This window comes from Onychostruthus taczanowskii, unplaced genomic scaffold (genome assembly GCF_017590055.1).
Source record: "Onychostruthus taczanowskii isolate IOZ18803 unplaced genomic scaffold, ASM1759005v1 scaffold3, whole genome shotgun sequence".
NCBI classification, from domain to species: Eukaryota; Metazoa; Chordata; class Aves; order Passeriformes; family Passeridae; genus Onychostruthus; species Onychostruthus taczanowskii.
Window position 1 is genome coordinate 15,750,019 of NW_024500349.1, and position 16,066 is coordinate 15,766,084.

The 16,066-nt window shown below is 43.8% G+C and overlaps 1 protein-coding gene across 5 annotated transcripts in view; it reads left to right on the forward strand.

Moving 5' to 3' along the window:
- Positions 1–642: 642 nt before the first annotated feature.
- DIP2C (disco interacting protein 2 homolog C) overlaps positions 643–16,066 on the forward strand; it is a 310,628-nt gene continuing 295,204 nt past the window's right edge. For all 5 annotated transcript variants that reach the window (XM_041408487.1, XM_041408489.1, XM_041408488.1 and 2 more), the window contains exon 1: positions 643–1,017. In XM_041408487.1, coding sequence (XP_041264421.1) covers positions 933–1,017 — 85 coding nt within the window. In that variant the 5' untranslated portion in view covers positions 643–932. The remainder of the gene's footprint in view (positions 1,018–16,066) is intronic.

The window sequence follows — 16,066 nt, forward strand, 5'->3', positions numbered from 1 at the left end:
TTTTTACCCTGTTCCCCAGATACTGGCTCAGTGTCAGCTGATACATATGTCAACTTCATTCTTTATCATCATATTAAAATTGCTACTCTTCCATGGCAATGTCCAACCGTGGTTCAGCGATATATGCACAGAATTGCCATGGCTAGAATAGAATGGAATGGAATAGAATAGAATAGAATAATTTCGTTTGGGAAAGACCTCTAAGATCATCGAGTCCCACTGTTAACCTGACACCGTGCAGTCCTCCATTGGCTGTATGCAGAGAATAGGAGTGAAAATAGGGGTAGGCTGGAAGTTATTGGGCAGGTGGGGAAGGAAAAGGGGGCACAGGGTTTCGGAGTCGAGTGTCCGCCTGGGCAGAGCACATCACTCCTTCCTCGTGCACCCCACTCCTGGGAGCTGGCAGGGGTGAAAGCCAGTGCAGCCCCGCACTCCCGAATCCACACACCCCGCTGGAGCCCCGGCCCCGCAAACCCAGCTCCGCACGTCCTGACTCCGCACACCCCCGGCCCTGCACAACCCCTACACCCCGCACACCCCTCACATCCCCTGCCCTGCACACCCCGCACACCCTCGGCCCCGCACACTCCGGCCCCGCACACTCCGGCCCCGCACCTCCCGGTCCCGCACCCCCTGGCGATCGCGGGCGGGCGGCGGGAGCGGCCATGGCGGGGCCCCGCTGAAGGAGGCGGCGAAGGAGGAGGAGGAGGAGAGGGGAGGAGAGGAGAAACCTCCGCATTCCCTCCCTCCGCGCCCCGTCCCCCCGCGCGGACCGCCCGCCCGCCCGCCTCCCCCTGCATGCCCGGCTGAGACCGCGGGGAGGACTCAGCCACCCGCCGCGGCCCCGCCGCCTTCCCGCGCCCCGCCAGCCGCGGACAAAGGGGGAGAGCGGGCAGCCAGAGGAGGGGAGAGCCCGTCCCCGCCGCACGAGCATGGCGGACCGCAGCCTGGAGAGCGTGTCCCTGCCGCTGGAGGTGCGGGCCCGGCTGGCCGAGCTGGAGCTGGAGCTCTCCGAAGGTAAAGGCGCGGCGGCGCGGGCGGCGGTGGGCGCGGGCGGCGCGGCAGCGGCGCGGCACCCCCGGCCCGCTCCCCCATCGCGCACCCTCCGCCCTGCGGCCCTGCGGTGCCGGCCCCAGCCCGATGGCGCCCGGGGGGCTCCCCTGGCGGCCCCTGTCCCCCGGCGCGGGGGTTTTGTTCTACCTGCGAGCCCCCCGCGCTCCGCCGCGGTGCGGGCGGGGGCGGCAGGGGGGCTCTGGCGGCGGGGCTTGGCCGCGCACGCGGTGGTGCGGGAGCTGGAAAAATCCGTGGGGATGGCTTGTAGGGGCTCCTGCCCTGCCAGGGAAACGCGGCTTCGCGGGAACGTGCCGCGTACCTGCGTGCCAGACCCCGCTGTGGCCGCATCGAGAGACTCCCACGGAGTCCACGCAGCGTGTGTGTGTCGGCTGCAACAAAACACCCCCTGATAAGGTCGTTGTGGACAATACCAGTCAGGTCACTCAGACGAAACGATAGATATATTTTTAATTGCGGGATTTTTTTTTTTCCTAATGTATAATTGAAAGCTTGTGGTGGCTTCTTGGCGTGGTTGGTTGTGATGCTCCGCCGGTCCCCGGGCTGGGAAGGCGCGCACGCAGCCCGAGCTGTTGCCGTGGCAGGGAGGATGAGCAGGAGCCCCAGCCCGCCCTCCGCTCCTCAGCCCGGCTCCCGCTCCCCGCTTCCATGTGTGTCAGCGCCGGGGCAGGAGCGACAGGCAGGCAGCGAGGAGTGCCTGTCAGTGTCCTCGCTGATGGGCACTGGGCGACCAGAGTCGTGGAGGTGGTTTTAGTGTATCAGATGTAATCGGTGTTTCCCGGAGGAAGAGAGTGGGCAGTATTCATATGTACTGATGCTAGCGTTGGTTCTTTCCTGAAACGCAAATCTATTAACTCCCCCCTCTTTTTTTTTTTTTTTTTTTTTTTTTATAATGCCCCCAAATATCAGGGTTCGTTCACCACCAAGAGGCTACAGCACTTCATAGAAGGGACAAATGACCCAGCGTGTCCCAAATTAGTAATTGAAAGTGGTCAATATATTGAGCTGTCTGTCTGTCTTCTGTCTTTTTGTAACGGTTTGTAAGGGCTTCGAGCCAGAAAGTAAAATGCGCTGGAGCCAGTTTCATCAGCAGGGAGGAGCTGATGTTGACATTGTATTTTCCTTTTAACGCTTTGAGGGTGAGGAGAATGAACTACTGAGATTGCTTGTGGCTCTCATTTCTGTGCCTCCCCCTCCCTGTCGGTACCCTGAAAACTTGAAGTGAGAGGAGTTAAATACAGTATTGCCTTTCCGTGATGATGCACTGACTGTCCATTGGCCCTCTCTGTGGTAGTGAGGGTGGGAAGAGCTGTTTGTATCATGGTACATGTAATGTTGTTGCTTTATGCAGAAAATGCTTCTTGGTGTGTCACATCATTGTCTACACACCAATGAGATACTAATTAAAACATCTGTTAGTAAATGCTTACAAAGAACCTGAAATCAAACTGGCACAGACCCTCGATAAATATGCTAATGTAGTGTACCAAAGTTGTAATACAGTTTTATGGTGCAGTTTCTGTTGTTGTAAGCATAATCCAAGAAAGCTCTGAGGAAGTGGGACATGGTTTGGAGTTGGGCATCTGTATCTGCACTGCTGTAGCTTCCCTGCAGCGAGATCTGGAATGAGTTTAGGCCGATGACAGTATCTTTCTTTATGTGCCACTGGCGTTACACCCAGCAGACGGGATGGCTCATGTGTTCTGACTGTGGCAGCCTAAATGAGGATCAGTTGGAATTGGGAGGCAGGTAAAAAACAGGCAATATCACATTTTCAGTGTCTTCCCCCAGGCTGCTCTTGGTGTGTTCTTAGTCAAGTACATGACAGTGTTCAGTGCCTGAGAAAATGAAATAATTTACTACTTAAAGCTCCTACCTTTAGGCATATTGCAACTCCTGGCCTGTTCCCAAAATTAGTCCCTACAGAGAGTGGGATCAGTAATTTGTATATTTTATTGTGCTGTAGAAGTCATACTCTGGCCATGCAACTCCTGAGTTAAATGGTTTTCAAGGCAACTCTGTGTTTCTTTACACCCTGAATGTGCAGTACCTTATGCTTGTGCTTTGCTTGGCTGTCATGAGCCAGTCCACTGCCTTCATTCACTGAGATACACTTATGCAAGTGCATAAAAGTTCACGTGGTTGAGGTTTTAACATGTGTTCTGCTCATGATGTGTTAGGGTGTCTGCTGTCTTTGTGAAGCAGGAGACTTTTGGAGGTAATAGGCAACTACGTGCTTTAATGTGTTGGGGTCTCATTGATAATATTGGGGGCAGAGTGACTGCTGTAATTTATGTCCCTTTTTAAAGTGCTTTCCCCAGTCAGACTTGCTAGGAAGATGTTTTTTCAAGTGCTGAATTTCTGAAACATTGTATTTGTTGTATTATTTGAGTGTGATTTTTTTATTTCTGGGTGCTGTGGGTCCGAGAGCTGCTGCCTGTATCCAAGCCATGTGGTTCTCTGTGCCAAAACCTGGTATGGCCAGTGCAGCTTTAGGAACAGTTTCCAAAGGAGAGCTGCTGCTTTGTGGGAAAGAGAGGAGCACCAGCAGGATTATTGCGTGGTTATTCCTCAGCTGTGAGCTAAAGCTGTCTCCTTCCTAGCTCTAGGAAGTGTGATAGCGTGGGTCCTACCCACACAGTGCATCTTGAAACTGAACATAAAATAGCTGTGTCCCTGTGCCCAGACCTGGTTACTGTGCCACTAGCACAGCGGGCCCCGTGCAGGTGTTGCAATCACGTCTTCACTGGTAGTCCTCATCACACGTTTCACTTTGGCCGTGGCATTTTCCCCACCCCGTGTAGCCAAATCCTGAGTTCCTTGTTCAGCTGGCACAGCCTCACTGGCAGAAATGTGGCAGGAGAGCCTCAGGAAGTGTCTGCTGGGCACGTGCTTTGTAGACCACACAGCAAAGTGCTTTTTTTTTTATTTTATTTATTTTTTTTTAGTAGTTGTGCACTGCCTGTTTGTTGAAAGGGAGAAGGAAAGTCAGAAGTCATTTAATGGTGCTCTGGGAAGTTTGTCTCTGTGACAAGCCTAACCTGTTGGTTACTGTGGGCAAGCCACATGCCTTCCACCTCCCCTTTGCTGTGGTCTGAATGGGCTTTTTTTTGGTTTAAACATAGCTATTTAAAAGGTATTATGGATGCAAATGAGAATAACCATTTCAGATTTTGCTGGTTTCGTTAGTATGACTTGGCAGGTGGAGATCAGCCGGACTCAGAAGTGCTTAGCAGGTTCCTCTGTGTCTGTGTGCAGGCTGCCTGCCCCGCAGGAGGAGCCTGGCGCGCTGAGGAGTGTCCAGGGCGATGTTCCCCGTGGTGTGGTGGCATGTAGTGTCACATTCAGCCTCAAGCATCAACAGCACACTCCTCGTTGGTGTTCTCACTGCGTTTTGGGAAGGGGATATTTCTTCTGTCTTTCTCAGGACACGGTGTCTCAACAACACTTTAAATTTATTAAATGTGGAATTTATTAGCTGTGGAATCATCCTTGATTCCAGGTGTTCTGGAGTAATTTGTTAGGCTGTGTTTGGGTGAACATGCTTGATGTTGGTATGTCGTGTGCATGTTCTCTGACACTCTGGTAGTTTCCCTGAGCTGCTAAAGCTTGCATTACTCAGAAGTAGCCCTTCTAGGCTGATGCAATCAACATGTCACTCTGCAGTAGCTGTACTTCGGGGCTGCTTAGGATTTTACGAGGTTTTAGTTTTCTAACGATGTATAAAATTGTACTGGGTGGAAATAGATGAATCATCCTGTTTTTTAGAATAGCTTGGGGGTTGTTAACTGAAGAACTGATTAAATAAACCCAGGAGTCCTGAAATGTGTTGTCTTATTAAAAAAAAAAAAAAAAAAAGTCATTCTACAACCCCTTCATTCTTAGAGAACACTTAAGAATTTAAAAAATACCCCCTCCCCCTTTTCTTATTTTGCCCTCAATTGCAGGGTGTGCAAGGTTAAATTCTCCTTCCAATTATTTCATGAACCAAAATTAATTGGGCAAAGATGCTCTATATTTCTTCCAGTATTTTATCCAAGTGTCAGATAACATAGCAGAAACACTTAAAGAACCACAGACACCACATGGAAAATTTGAAAGCCATCCTGTTCATGAACTATTCTCCCTATATTCCGTACTATACTTCTAGTCCTCTTCCATTTTAGATGCATGAGGCATAGCAGGTTTCTTTTTTTGAAAGTCTCAACTTTTCTCCAAGGAGCACTTTAAAAAAAAAATCTCAGCAGATCTTTAGTAAGTGATTACTTATTCCCAAAGGCACTGGACTTGCAGTCACCTAATTAATTTGGTCCTCTGCTTTCACTGTATTGACTGGCTCTATTATATTTGGTAATATTGCTTGGGTTGATTGAGTCACTTTCTGGCCAAGTTTATTATTTTATTAGGTATAAGTTATGTCTTTTGTTGTCTGCCTGTAGTTGCTGTGTTGAGACCAGAGATGTGTAGTTAGCTTCTCTTGTTATTATTTCTCCCTAACATTTGCCAGCTGACTTCACTCGCAGAGAGGTTTTAAAGTGTGAAAATTTCAATAACTAGCACACCTCTGTGATTTGGGATGCAGAGTCATCCTTTTAATTCACTCCTTGAGAGGAGATAATGCTCTGCTTAGAAAGTGAGCATCACCTGTGCAATGACAGTGTCTGAGTTTAGGGGAGAAATGAATTAAGAAATTCAACACTCGTGTTTGCTTCTTGTTGTTTTTTGAGCTGTTAGGATGCAGTTGGCTCATGTTTTCAGTTATTTTTTTCTGGTGGAGAGAGGACTAATTTACTCAAAATACATAAAGCTGGAATTTTCATATAAGTTACGTAGAAGACTAGAGCTTTAAGAAAATATACTGGATATCATGGAAATTATGATGAAATCAAGAGCACTGTCAACAAAACCCTTTCTTTGTATGATGAAGCTCCTCTCATCAGCTATTTTGTTTCCCTGATGGTGCTCAAGCTGGAGAAGGACAATAACTTGATTATTTTAAAAACAGGTTCAATTCATTCATGAGTATTTTGAGACACTGAAATTTGAAGAATTTATTTTTTTATTTTTTTTTAAATTTTTAATATTTTTTTATTTGCCTCCTTTTGAAATTTGAAGAATTTATTCTTTTATTTTTTTTTTTTAATTTTGAATATTTTTTTATTTGCCTCCTTCACTGTGCTATTTGGACTTAAGGGCTTTTAATGGGTGTCGAAAGAATTCCCTGCCACTCCTTCGGTAGAAGTACATGGTAATGCCTTGTAAAACAGACTATGCAAATCTGCAGGATGTTCCCAGAACAGCTGTCCTGAAGGCATGCTGTAAATATACCTTTATTGGTGGAGCAGCATTGATGCCCAGGGGTTACACTTAATAGATCATTCAGATGATCTTTACTGTGTTACACAACTGACATACTCCAAACACTTTTCCCAAAGATTGAAAAGTTGCCGAGGGGGTGTCAGTTTTATAGGCAAAGCAGGGAATAAGCAATGTGTTCCCGAGGAGAACACGGGCTGCAAGGAGCTGCCCTTTGCAGCCTCAGGGTATGTCTGCTGGCTGTGCTGCGCAGAGCAGGGAGCAGCAGCCAGCGCTGCTTCCCTTGCCAAACCTGCGTGCACCTGTGGCTGTGACTCAACTGCTGCCTTTCCCTGGAAGGGCTTGACCTGCCTTTGTCAATCCATCAGAAGGGGAATGCATCCTGATTCCAGCAAACCAAGTATCCTTTGGTATCGGAGGAATTCGGGTTTAGCACAGCTCTTTCCTTTGTGGTTAATTTTTCTCGGGGGGGAAGGTGTTTGCATGCTGTCTAAAAGCAGAGATAATAAACTAGTTTTTGATGCAGGATTCGGATTGGGAACGGCAAAAAGATCACTGAAGGGATATCAGCAGATTCCTTTAGGTGTTCCTAGTTGTTTGTGCTATGGTACGCAGAATCCTAAATGTACCATAGCTCTCCTATACTTAAAAATACATTGACTGCGTTTTAATTTTTTAAGAGGCTATTTGTATAACGCGTCAAGCAGGACATATAATTTTTTAAAAATAACTGCTTTAATTCCCCAGCAACTGTCAGACAAGATGAGTCACTGCAGTATAAGAATTCACCACAGTGCATCACAGATTTGACACAAACTCTTAATCCATGTAAAATTATGCATGTATATTCCCCTATCTTCCCCAGTGGGTGAGCTTCATTTTTGCCAAACTCATGATGATCCCATTCTGCCTTCTTTCCGCCCCCGCCTCCTTTTTTTCCCCCTTCTCTTGAGAACCTCCTTGCAGTCAGTAGCCCCAGCGTGGGGTCTGGGTGCAGCAGACTTTTCCTGGCTTGTGAAGAGCCTTTCCTGATTGTTAACCGCAGCTCCTGGTTCCCTCCTTGACTGTGGTGGTGTGGGGGCATTTCCAAAACATGATTGTTCTCTGCAGAATTCTGCTCTTTCCTACTATTACTCGGGTAAACATGCACTGAAAGATGGGAGCTGGTTTTATTTAACTCCACTTGGTGCAGCACATTGGGGAATTGCTCATTTTAGACCTGTGTAAAGAAATCTTGTTTTTTTTTTTTTTTTTTTTTTTTTGTTTTTTTTCCCCTTGGTAATTTTAGCTAGGGATTCTAATTGCTAGCCAGTATTATTTATCACTAGGATGAAGTGTAACTTCAAAACGGTTTAAAACATATTAGGGACACCATCATATTCTGCAATAAAACAGCAAATATAGGAGTAGAAATACTTAAAGCAATACAGCTTGAGATAGATGCTGGGAAGACTGGCTTTAGCTGGATCCTCTTGCCACAGAAGAGGAAGCTTCTGCCTAAAAAGCCATGTGGAATGCTACCAGGACACTGTGCATGGCTCTCAGGGGATGGAGGGAGGCGTGCCAGAGTGCTTCTCCCAGTCCCTTTTTGGAGAGCAGAGTCATTTGCTGGTTCCTGGCAGGTTGGTAGGCACAGTCTGTTGGACACATAACCTTCAGGGTTTAGAGCAGCATCAGGTGCCAGGGTGTGGGTAATGTCACATTATTTTACAGCAGAAGTTAATGTTGAAAAGTATGTGATATTTCAGTGATCTCTTTTTAAGACTCTTGTTTAAGTGGTTGGATAACTAGAGAAAGGACTCTCCTGAGGTGTCGTGATAACTTGGAAGAGAGAGTGTTTCCTCTGACTTTTGAAGGGGCTGTTTGCTTTCCAAAGACTGAACCATACATATGTTATTATTTAGGATGCTTGAGGGAGTTTTTGCTGTTATGTGTATGGTTGGGTCTGCAGAATGGTGACAGTGGAGGGGACGGAGGGATTCTTCAAGTGTTGTCTGTGTATGTAAGTAGAAATGGATGTTAGGACTTTGGTCCTGTATCTCTCTGGATCCAGAGTCCAGACCTCCAAACTGTGACATCTGCAGTTTCTTCATTCATATCTTGGCTTGATCTATATTTAAGATTAAAATATCAAAAAAAAGATCTTGTAAGTTTGGTCTGGTAAGAGCTGCTCAGAAGCCAGGAAAATGTTTCTTAATGAACTCTGTGACAAATACAGAAGTGTAAGGAATGGGGCCTGTTTTTTCACTGGTAGGCTGGTGGTTGAAAGTTTGCCTAGACCAGCAAAAGTTCAGAGACTTCTGGTTGGCGTAGAGACCCAAACTGAGTGTTCTGACGCTCTTTTTCCTACTGTGTGGATGTCCATGTGTCCATAAACAGCCTGGCAAAATAGAGAGACCCTAGCAACAGCCTCCTCAGAGAAAGCAGCCCTGGACTATTCCGTCTGTGTGGATCCTCCAGGAAGAGTTCCGTGGTATGAGCAGGATGGCTGCAGGGATGTTGCTTCTGTTACTGCCAGTTAGTGAGAAAACAGACCAAACTGCTCTTTGCACTTCTCCTATCACATTACAGAACAGTTCTGCAATTGTACAGAAAATTTCTTTCTGGTAATAGCAAATAATAAATCTTCACCTTTTTTCTTTTGAGGGGATATCCTTAGTCATGTTAACTCATGTTTATCATTGTTATAATTGCAAGGAGATTGAGCAAAATTTAGAATTTTTTGTGGCCTGCCTCTTATCCTTATTGAAAGAAATATTTAAACAATCAAGTATTTTTGATGAATGTGTGAACAAATAAAATTATGGTGGGATGCAAGCAGTTCAAATTTAGTGAAGAATCTTGAAGTAAAAATTGAAATGCTAGACTTCTTTGGCAGATGCCTGAGGATGAACAAACAACTGTTACCTAGTGAAACAGCAAAATGTAGAAATATCCTGGTTTTTCCTGAATGATGATAATGGCAAATTCCTTTGCTGAATTTGCTGGAAGACCTCAGTTTCATTTGCCATATTTTTTAGTCTGAAAAAGTAATGAATACTTTCTTTAGTAGATGCTGTAAGTTTTCTGAGTGTTGTGAAGTGAGGGGTTCACATTTTTTAGGAAAAAAGTACTGTTGGACTGTGGAGTGATGTTTATTTCTGAGAGGGAAACTAACAGGCAGTACTTTTAATTTGCTCTACTTCAAATTGCCTCCATGTTGTAATAGATTGATTTGTTATGTTGAGCAACAACAATGGGACTATCAGCAGTTAAATTTAATTTTTTTTTTTAATTATAATGAAAAAAAAGTCTTGAGTTTTGTGTTTATGAATTTTATGCTGTTAAAGTTTGGCGCATTCCAGTCACAAGGTTATATCTGTGTCTCTTATAAATGCTGACTTCAGTCATTTGTGTATCCATACCACAGGCTTGGGAGAATTAACAAGCAGCTCAGAAGAGATCTGGAAGAGTGACCAAGAATAGAGGCATGGACATTGGGGATTAAAGTAGTCTTAATAAACATTGTTTGCGAGGAGAAAGATTGCAGTTTATTTTAATTATTTGAGAAGTCTTGTGTTTGGCATGGAGGAATACTTTCCCATAATGTAAAGCATTAGTAGTCCAAAACATGAGAAGATTGAACTCCTAGGAATGGAAATTAGACAAATGGAGGTTGAAGATAAGACAGAAAATATTAATAACGTTAGATAAACACTGAAACACTTGCATAGAAGACTCAACAGTTTTCTAAAAAAATCTACCCACAAGTAGAACTGATGGATGGCTTCTTTCTAAGACATAATAAATGTAAGAAGTCTGTGTGTGTACATAGGTATGTAAACCACTGAAGCCACCCTTGACCAGAAATACACTGGTTTAGGTACTTTGGTAGTGTCATTTTCAAAATGTCCAGTCCAATATTATGACATATATTTTCCTGGTAACTCCAAAAGGCACTGCAACATCGTAGAATTTCAGGTTTAGTATGTTTTCAGTATTTTACTAGAGGTGACTTGACATTTACTTGCAGTAGTAATTTGTTTTAAGTCAATATTGAACACTGTAAGGATGTGCATACATTACAGTTTGAGAGGGTATCAAAGGCAGCTGCTCTGATAATTCCTGCTTAAATAGTGGCTACTCATATATTTGCCTGTAGCTCAGGGGACTTCTATATAAACAAGAAATAGCAGAAAAATAACATTTTTAAAGGCTTCCTTAAAGTTTATTGTACTTTGCTTAATCATTGGTTTTTACATAAAGATATTGTCCATTGTAATAATTTGGATAAAAAATAAGAAGGTCCTCACTTCCTCTGAACATTAATCCTTCCTGCACCCTATGCCTAAGGTTGCTCTTTGCTATGATGTCTTTGCTTCTGCCTCAGTGGCTGACTGGTAACTTGTATTTGCCCTTCATTGCAGTGATGGGTGAAGGTGTAGGAGCAGCAGAAGTCACTCTGTGCCTTTGTGCTGCCCTCTGAACGTCTGTGAAAACTGTTTTGTTTATTGGGAGTTTCACAAAGCTGGTGTCTCTGACCTCCAGCAGTCACTTCTGGAGCGAGGTGAAACAGAGAACATATTCCTTTGTTTGCAGTGGGAGAAGATGTTTGTTGTTGCTAAACCCAGACCCTGTGTTTCTTCCTGAGCACAATAATGCTGTGGCTGGTATTGTCTGCTGGTGGTAATTCTGAGGAAGATGAGGGGCCCTGGCAACTCTGATATTTCTTCCTTGGCTTTGAAAGTCAGCCTCCTGTCTGTTTTTTGTTCTACCCAAGATGCTGTGGGGCCAAGAGAGGTGGCTGTGAGAAGTGAGGAAGCTGTGTGTGGGATGCATTCAGCCAGAAATAGCCACAGCAATGTTAAATTTCATCTTGGACTGCTGGACCATTCAGAGACATTTAGTAACTTGTGGTAACATAGTCCATAAGAGTTTTCTCTCTATAGGATACCTTTCAAACAAGTATAGGAAGCCTGGACCCTTTCTCATGAATGCCAGTTTCTCCTGAGAGGAATCCCAGCTGGTTTGTGCACCAGCTCTGTACTATTGAAGAAATACCCTGGGCTCTTTTCTGTCCTGAAGATCGTGCAAAAACCACAACATCTCTGAAACATGAAGTCCTCTTACAGCGTGATGCTGTTTGTCAGTCCTAGGTGGTAGTTTGGCTTTGGCTGACCTGCAAAGGGCTTTTCTGTGTATTTTGATAAGGTAATATCACCTGCAGTGTAATGTCTATTGTACATCACTCAAAGTGTGAAATTGCACATGTATGTTTCTTCAAATGCACATTGGCTCTTAAGTATTGTGATTGGTTTCTTCTGGTAAATAACAAACACAGTTTCAGATTTGACTTTCTTTATGAGAAAAACCATTCTGGTGCAGGATATTTACTGGAAATACCACCAGGCCTCATCTGCCAGCTTGATTCTTTGTGCCTTCTTCAGACCAAAGCAAATTGAATATCTAGGACTAGATTAGGCTGAAATTGGGAAGAAGAAGCCAACTCTTCTTTAAAGTCAGCTTTGTGCTCAGACACGGAGGAAACTGCCAGCAGCCTCTCCCAAAACATCACTTCCATGATGCAAAACCAGCACAATTTTACAGATTTTTTACTCTGTCATAAATCTCCTCTAACTCAGACACCCAAATAAGTCTCCCCTGACTTTTCCCCAGAGTAGAAGTTTCTTTTGCTAATGGGTGTCTTGTAAAAAGTCATGATAGTTTGAAAATGGTAGCCAGTAGCTGCTACCAAAATGTCTTACTTAAGTTTTAGTGAAACATATTATGTGTCCTTCTTCCTCAAAAATTGCTCATGTAGTTATGTTAGAGTTAAGAGAGGATAAAGCATCTAAGTGGCCACATTGTTTTGAAATGCTGTGGCACCTGTTCTTCTCCAGACTGCTTTTAGAACATTTCATGGCTGTTGGTTGTGGGTTGGACTGGGTTGTCCCCTTCACTGCTTTCTGCATTCCACCCCTGAGCCCAGCATGGGCAATAAAGCAGCCACACCTCACAGAGCTGGGCTCCTAGGAGTGTACAGTAGAAATTACAATAAAATTACAGGAATTGCAGTTGAAAGATGGTTGAAGTCTGCCCAAAATAGCAGTATAGAAGTACTTTCAATGTAAAAGCTGAAGTTTCATTTTCAGGGACTCAAATAAGGAGGGAGTATAAGTTTTTCCAAAATAAATTCTTGTATTTATTTTTTCTCTCAGAATGAAGTCCAGTTCACCTAAAAATAAATGGCAAAAGCTCTGCTGGCATCAGCACTGCACTAATGGGTGTACTTCCCTTAAAGCTAGGTCTGTGAATAGTCAGAAGCAGTCTGTGATATTTAAGGATCTGTGCTAGGGTGTATGGCAGAAAGAAACAGATACTTTTTCTTCACTTTGTGTGTAGTCGTTGGTGGTACTAAGAGAACATTTTGTGTTTGAGACAGAGCATTTACTTATATGGAACAAGGGGCTGTGGTGTGCTCCCAGTGGAAAGATGGGGACCTCATTCAGGACTGGGAAACCAACTCATATTTAGAGAAGTTGTTCCCCATTTGCTGAAGGAACTCATTACCACAAAAGCTCTGTGGCATTTCTGGTCCTTTAATACACCGTTGGTATCACCTGTTTCTGTGTGACAGAAAGCCAGCATATGTGCCTTTTATTTCAGTTCTTAGCTTCTTCTCACCTCTATGTTTCCTCCCACCATTGCTTAATTTCTGGCTTTCTCCTCTCTAAAGCCATCTGGCTGTGGTGTGGCCTGTCAGGGTCATTCCACCATCCTGCCCCACCTTCCTTGGTCATCTCTCTCTCCACCACTGCTAGAACAGTAGACTTGGTGCAGAATCATCATGCAGGTAATTCATGTGGTGCCCCCTTTTACAATTCTTCTTTTCACACCTGAAAGATTGTTCTTGAAGCATGCCAGGGCCAACATGTTGCAAATTGAAGTCTTTTATTCTTAAGTTGATTTCAAACAAATATTTGTCTTGGAGTAACAAACTTGTTAACTGATGAAACTTACAGTCTGTAGAGACACAAGCTGAGTTATGTGTTCTGTTAGTCATGCTTGATGTTTGCTTGTTTGGTTATTGTTGTTCAGTTCTACTTTGTCATGTTTGCTTAGAGCTAGGTTAGGATATTCTCCATGCCGTGTGAGGCATTTATGGAAAACGTGGATCTTAAATTTCTTGAAATCTGATCTGGTGATAAGTCATGACATCTATTTTCCATCTAAAAATGCATTTGTCTTAATTATATCCCCATTCAGTGTGGGTGGGTTTTTTTTTTTCCCCTCTCAATTCATGTGAAACCCACACTAAACAAAAATACAGCTAATAGAGACTAAAATTGTAAAGGAACTACTTGCAAAGAGCTGGCAATGCTGTCTACATGATGAAAGTAATTTAAATTGTTCAGGCATAAAGCATGGATTAGAAACTGCATCTTCAAATCATCTTTGCATATTTATGAGTACACCTGTTATATAAGCACTGGAAAGTGCTGAGATTCCTCCAGTCCTCTGCCACCGTTTGCAGGGTGAAGAAAAACCAAGATCATTTGTCAGGGTAAGTCTTTCAAATCCAGAGTGGAGCCTTATCTGCCTAATAGCCTCATACCAGAGAAAGGCACTGTTTGTGTTCAGCAGGGCTGTATTCATGTGACTGTCAGGGGCTGAATTACTGCTCTCAGTGCTATATAAAGATTCCTGCTCCCACCCTGCCCCTCCCCAGCACTGTCATTTAGCACAATGTGCAGCATGGCTGTAAAACATCCCTGACATACTGAAGCGTGCCTCCTTTCACACTTGTATGTGGAAAAGAAGAAGAAGAAAAAAAAAGAGCCTTCTCCTTGGCTTCTGTGAACTTCCTAGCTGTGGAGGGTTCAGTGCCAGCTGGGATAGAGTCATGTTACTTGCACCTATTTTCCAGCACCAGGCCTATATTGAGGAGAAGAGCTGGATTGTGTGATTGCTGTGTCCTGCACCTCTGCTCAGTGCAAGTGCTGTGCCCAGTTTAGCCTCTGGTGTTAACATGAATACCCACAAAATACAGCTTCCGGGGGAGCCAGACTTGGAACAGCAGGGCTGGGGGTTGTACACCATGTGTGTGAAGCTGGATTTTAAGTCCTTTTCATTGTCACTGCTGCCTTGCTGCTGTTTGCAGGTGGGTTATGATTCCACTGATGTCTGGGTTTACAAACAAACAAGCAAACAAAACAAACCAACCAACCAAAAAAAAAAAACCCAAAACCCCCCCAAAAAAAGAAAAACCCCAAAAAAACCACCCCCAAAACCAAAAGAAATAAGAAAAGGAAGAAAATCTCATAGAGTTTGTTTTTTTCCCCTGCCTCTGAGTAAGTTTTTTTGTAGCACTTAAAGTTGGATCAATTCAACAGTGCTGTAAAGTGCAACTTCAGAAATAACTGCATCCTGCTGAGAACAGGGCTCTGAACAGTAGGCATGCAGGAAAAGATGGATGCATTGGGAAGGGGTGCTTGTGTAGAAACATCTTAATCCAGTTTTTCTGCTGAATAAAGTAATTTATATAACTACACTGGGAATAAGGGAATAATAAGGGAAACATTTTGTGACTGGGAGGCACTGTTACCCTTGCACAGGGTGGCTGTGGACTCCCTGTCCTTTGAGATGCCCAGAAGCTGTCTGGACGTGGTTCTGGGTGATCTGTTCTAGGGCCCTGCAGGAGAGGGAGAGTTGGACAAGGTGACCTCTAGAGGCTCCTTCCATCCTCAGCCATTGTGTGATACCCCCCTAAATTTCCACCCTTTCACTGCTAAGTAATTTTGTGCTTCCCAGCACATTTCTCATGGATCTCACACTATGGGGTTCTTGGAATGGCACACTTGGCCTCTCCTGCAGTGGGTTCATACCTGAGATCTGCTATAACACTGTTTGAAAATTTTGGATGTAATTCTGACTTGTGCACTTCAGTGATAGTCAGCAGAAATATGCCACATGAGAAGTGAAGCACAGTGCATTAAACAGGTATTTGGTTCTGAAATTGTTTCCCTTAAAATCATGTTACTGGTTTTTGTATGCAAAACTTGATAATGGCAGTAAATTTACATTTTATGTAAATGGGCTAGAATCCAAGCATGGGTAAGGATGCTTGTGATGATTTTAATACTGTCATTATGATCATCACTCAGGTATATGGCTGTCAATTAAACAATTCTTGTTTTTTTCTGTATGATGGAAGTATATGCTTGTTTATATCTGTGAAAAAGTATTTCCCTTGGTTCTGCCAGGAGCAGGGAAATGAGCAGAACTGAATGGCTCTGAAAATAATTTTGTTCAATTACTTATTAACACCGATTTTAGATATGAAAATACCTTGAATGTTGATGAGATCTTTTATTACTTTTATTGAAATCTGTTTTGAGAGTAGTATGCAGCTGTAATCATGCAGTTAAATAGTGCATATTTTTTCAAAATTTCACGTCAGTAGTGCAATAATGAGTCCCCTGGCAGAGCTAGAAATCAGTCACCAATATTTTGGCATTGTAGAACAACCCAAGTGAGCCTTCTTATGAAAGTCATTTGGTGGCTGTGGTCCTCAGATGAATGTTTGGCCTCACACTATTAATACTTTCTCAGCCACCAGGCTTTCTTTTCCTCTCTATAAAAAGCAAAACTGGACTGTATTTTTTGGAGTATGAACACAACTTTCAATTATGGAAGAACT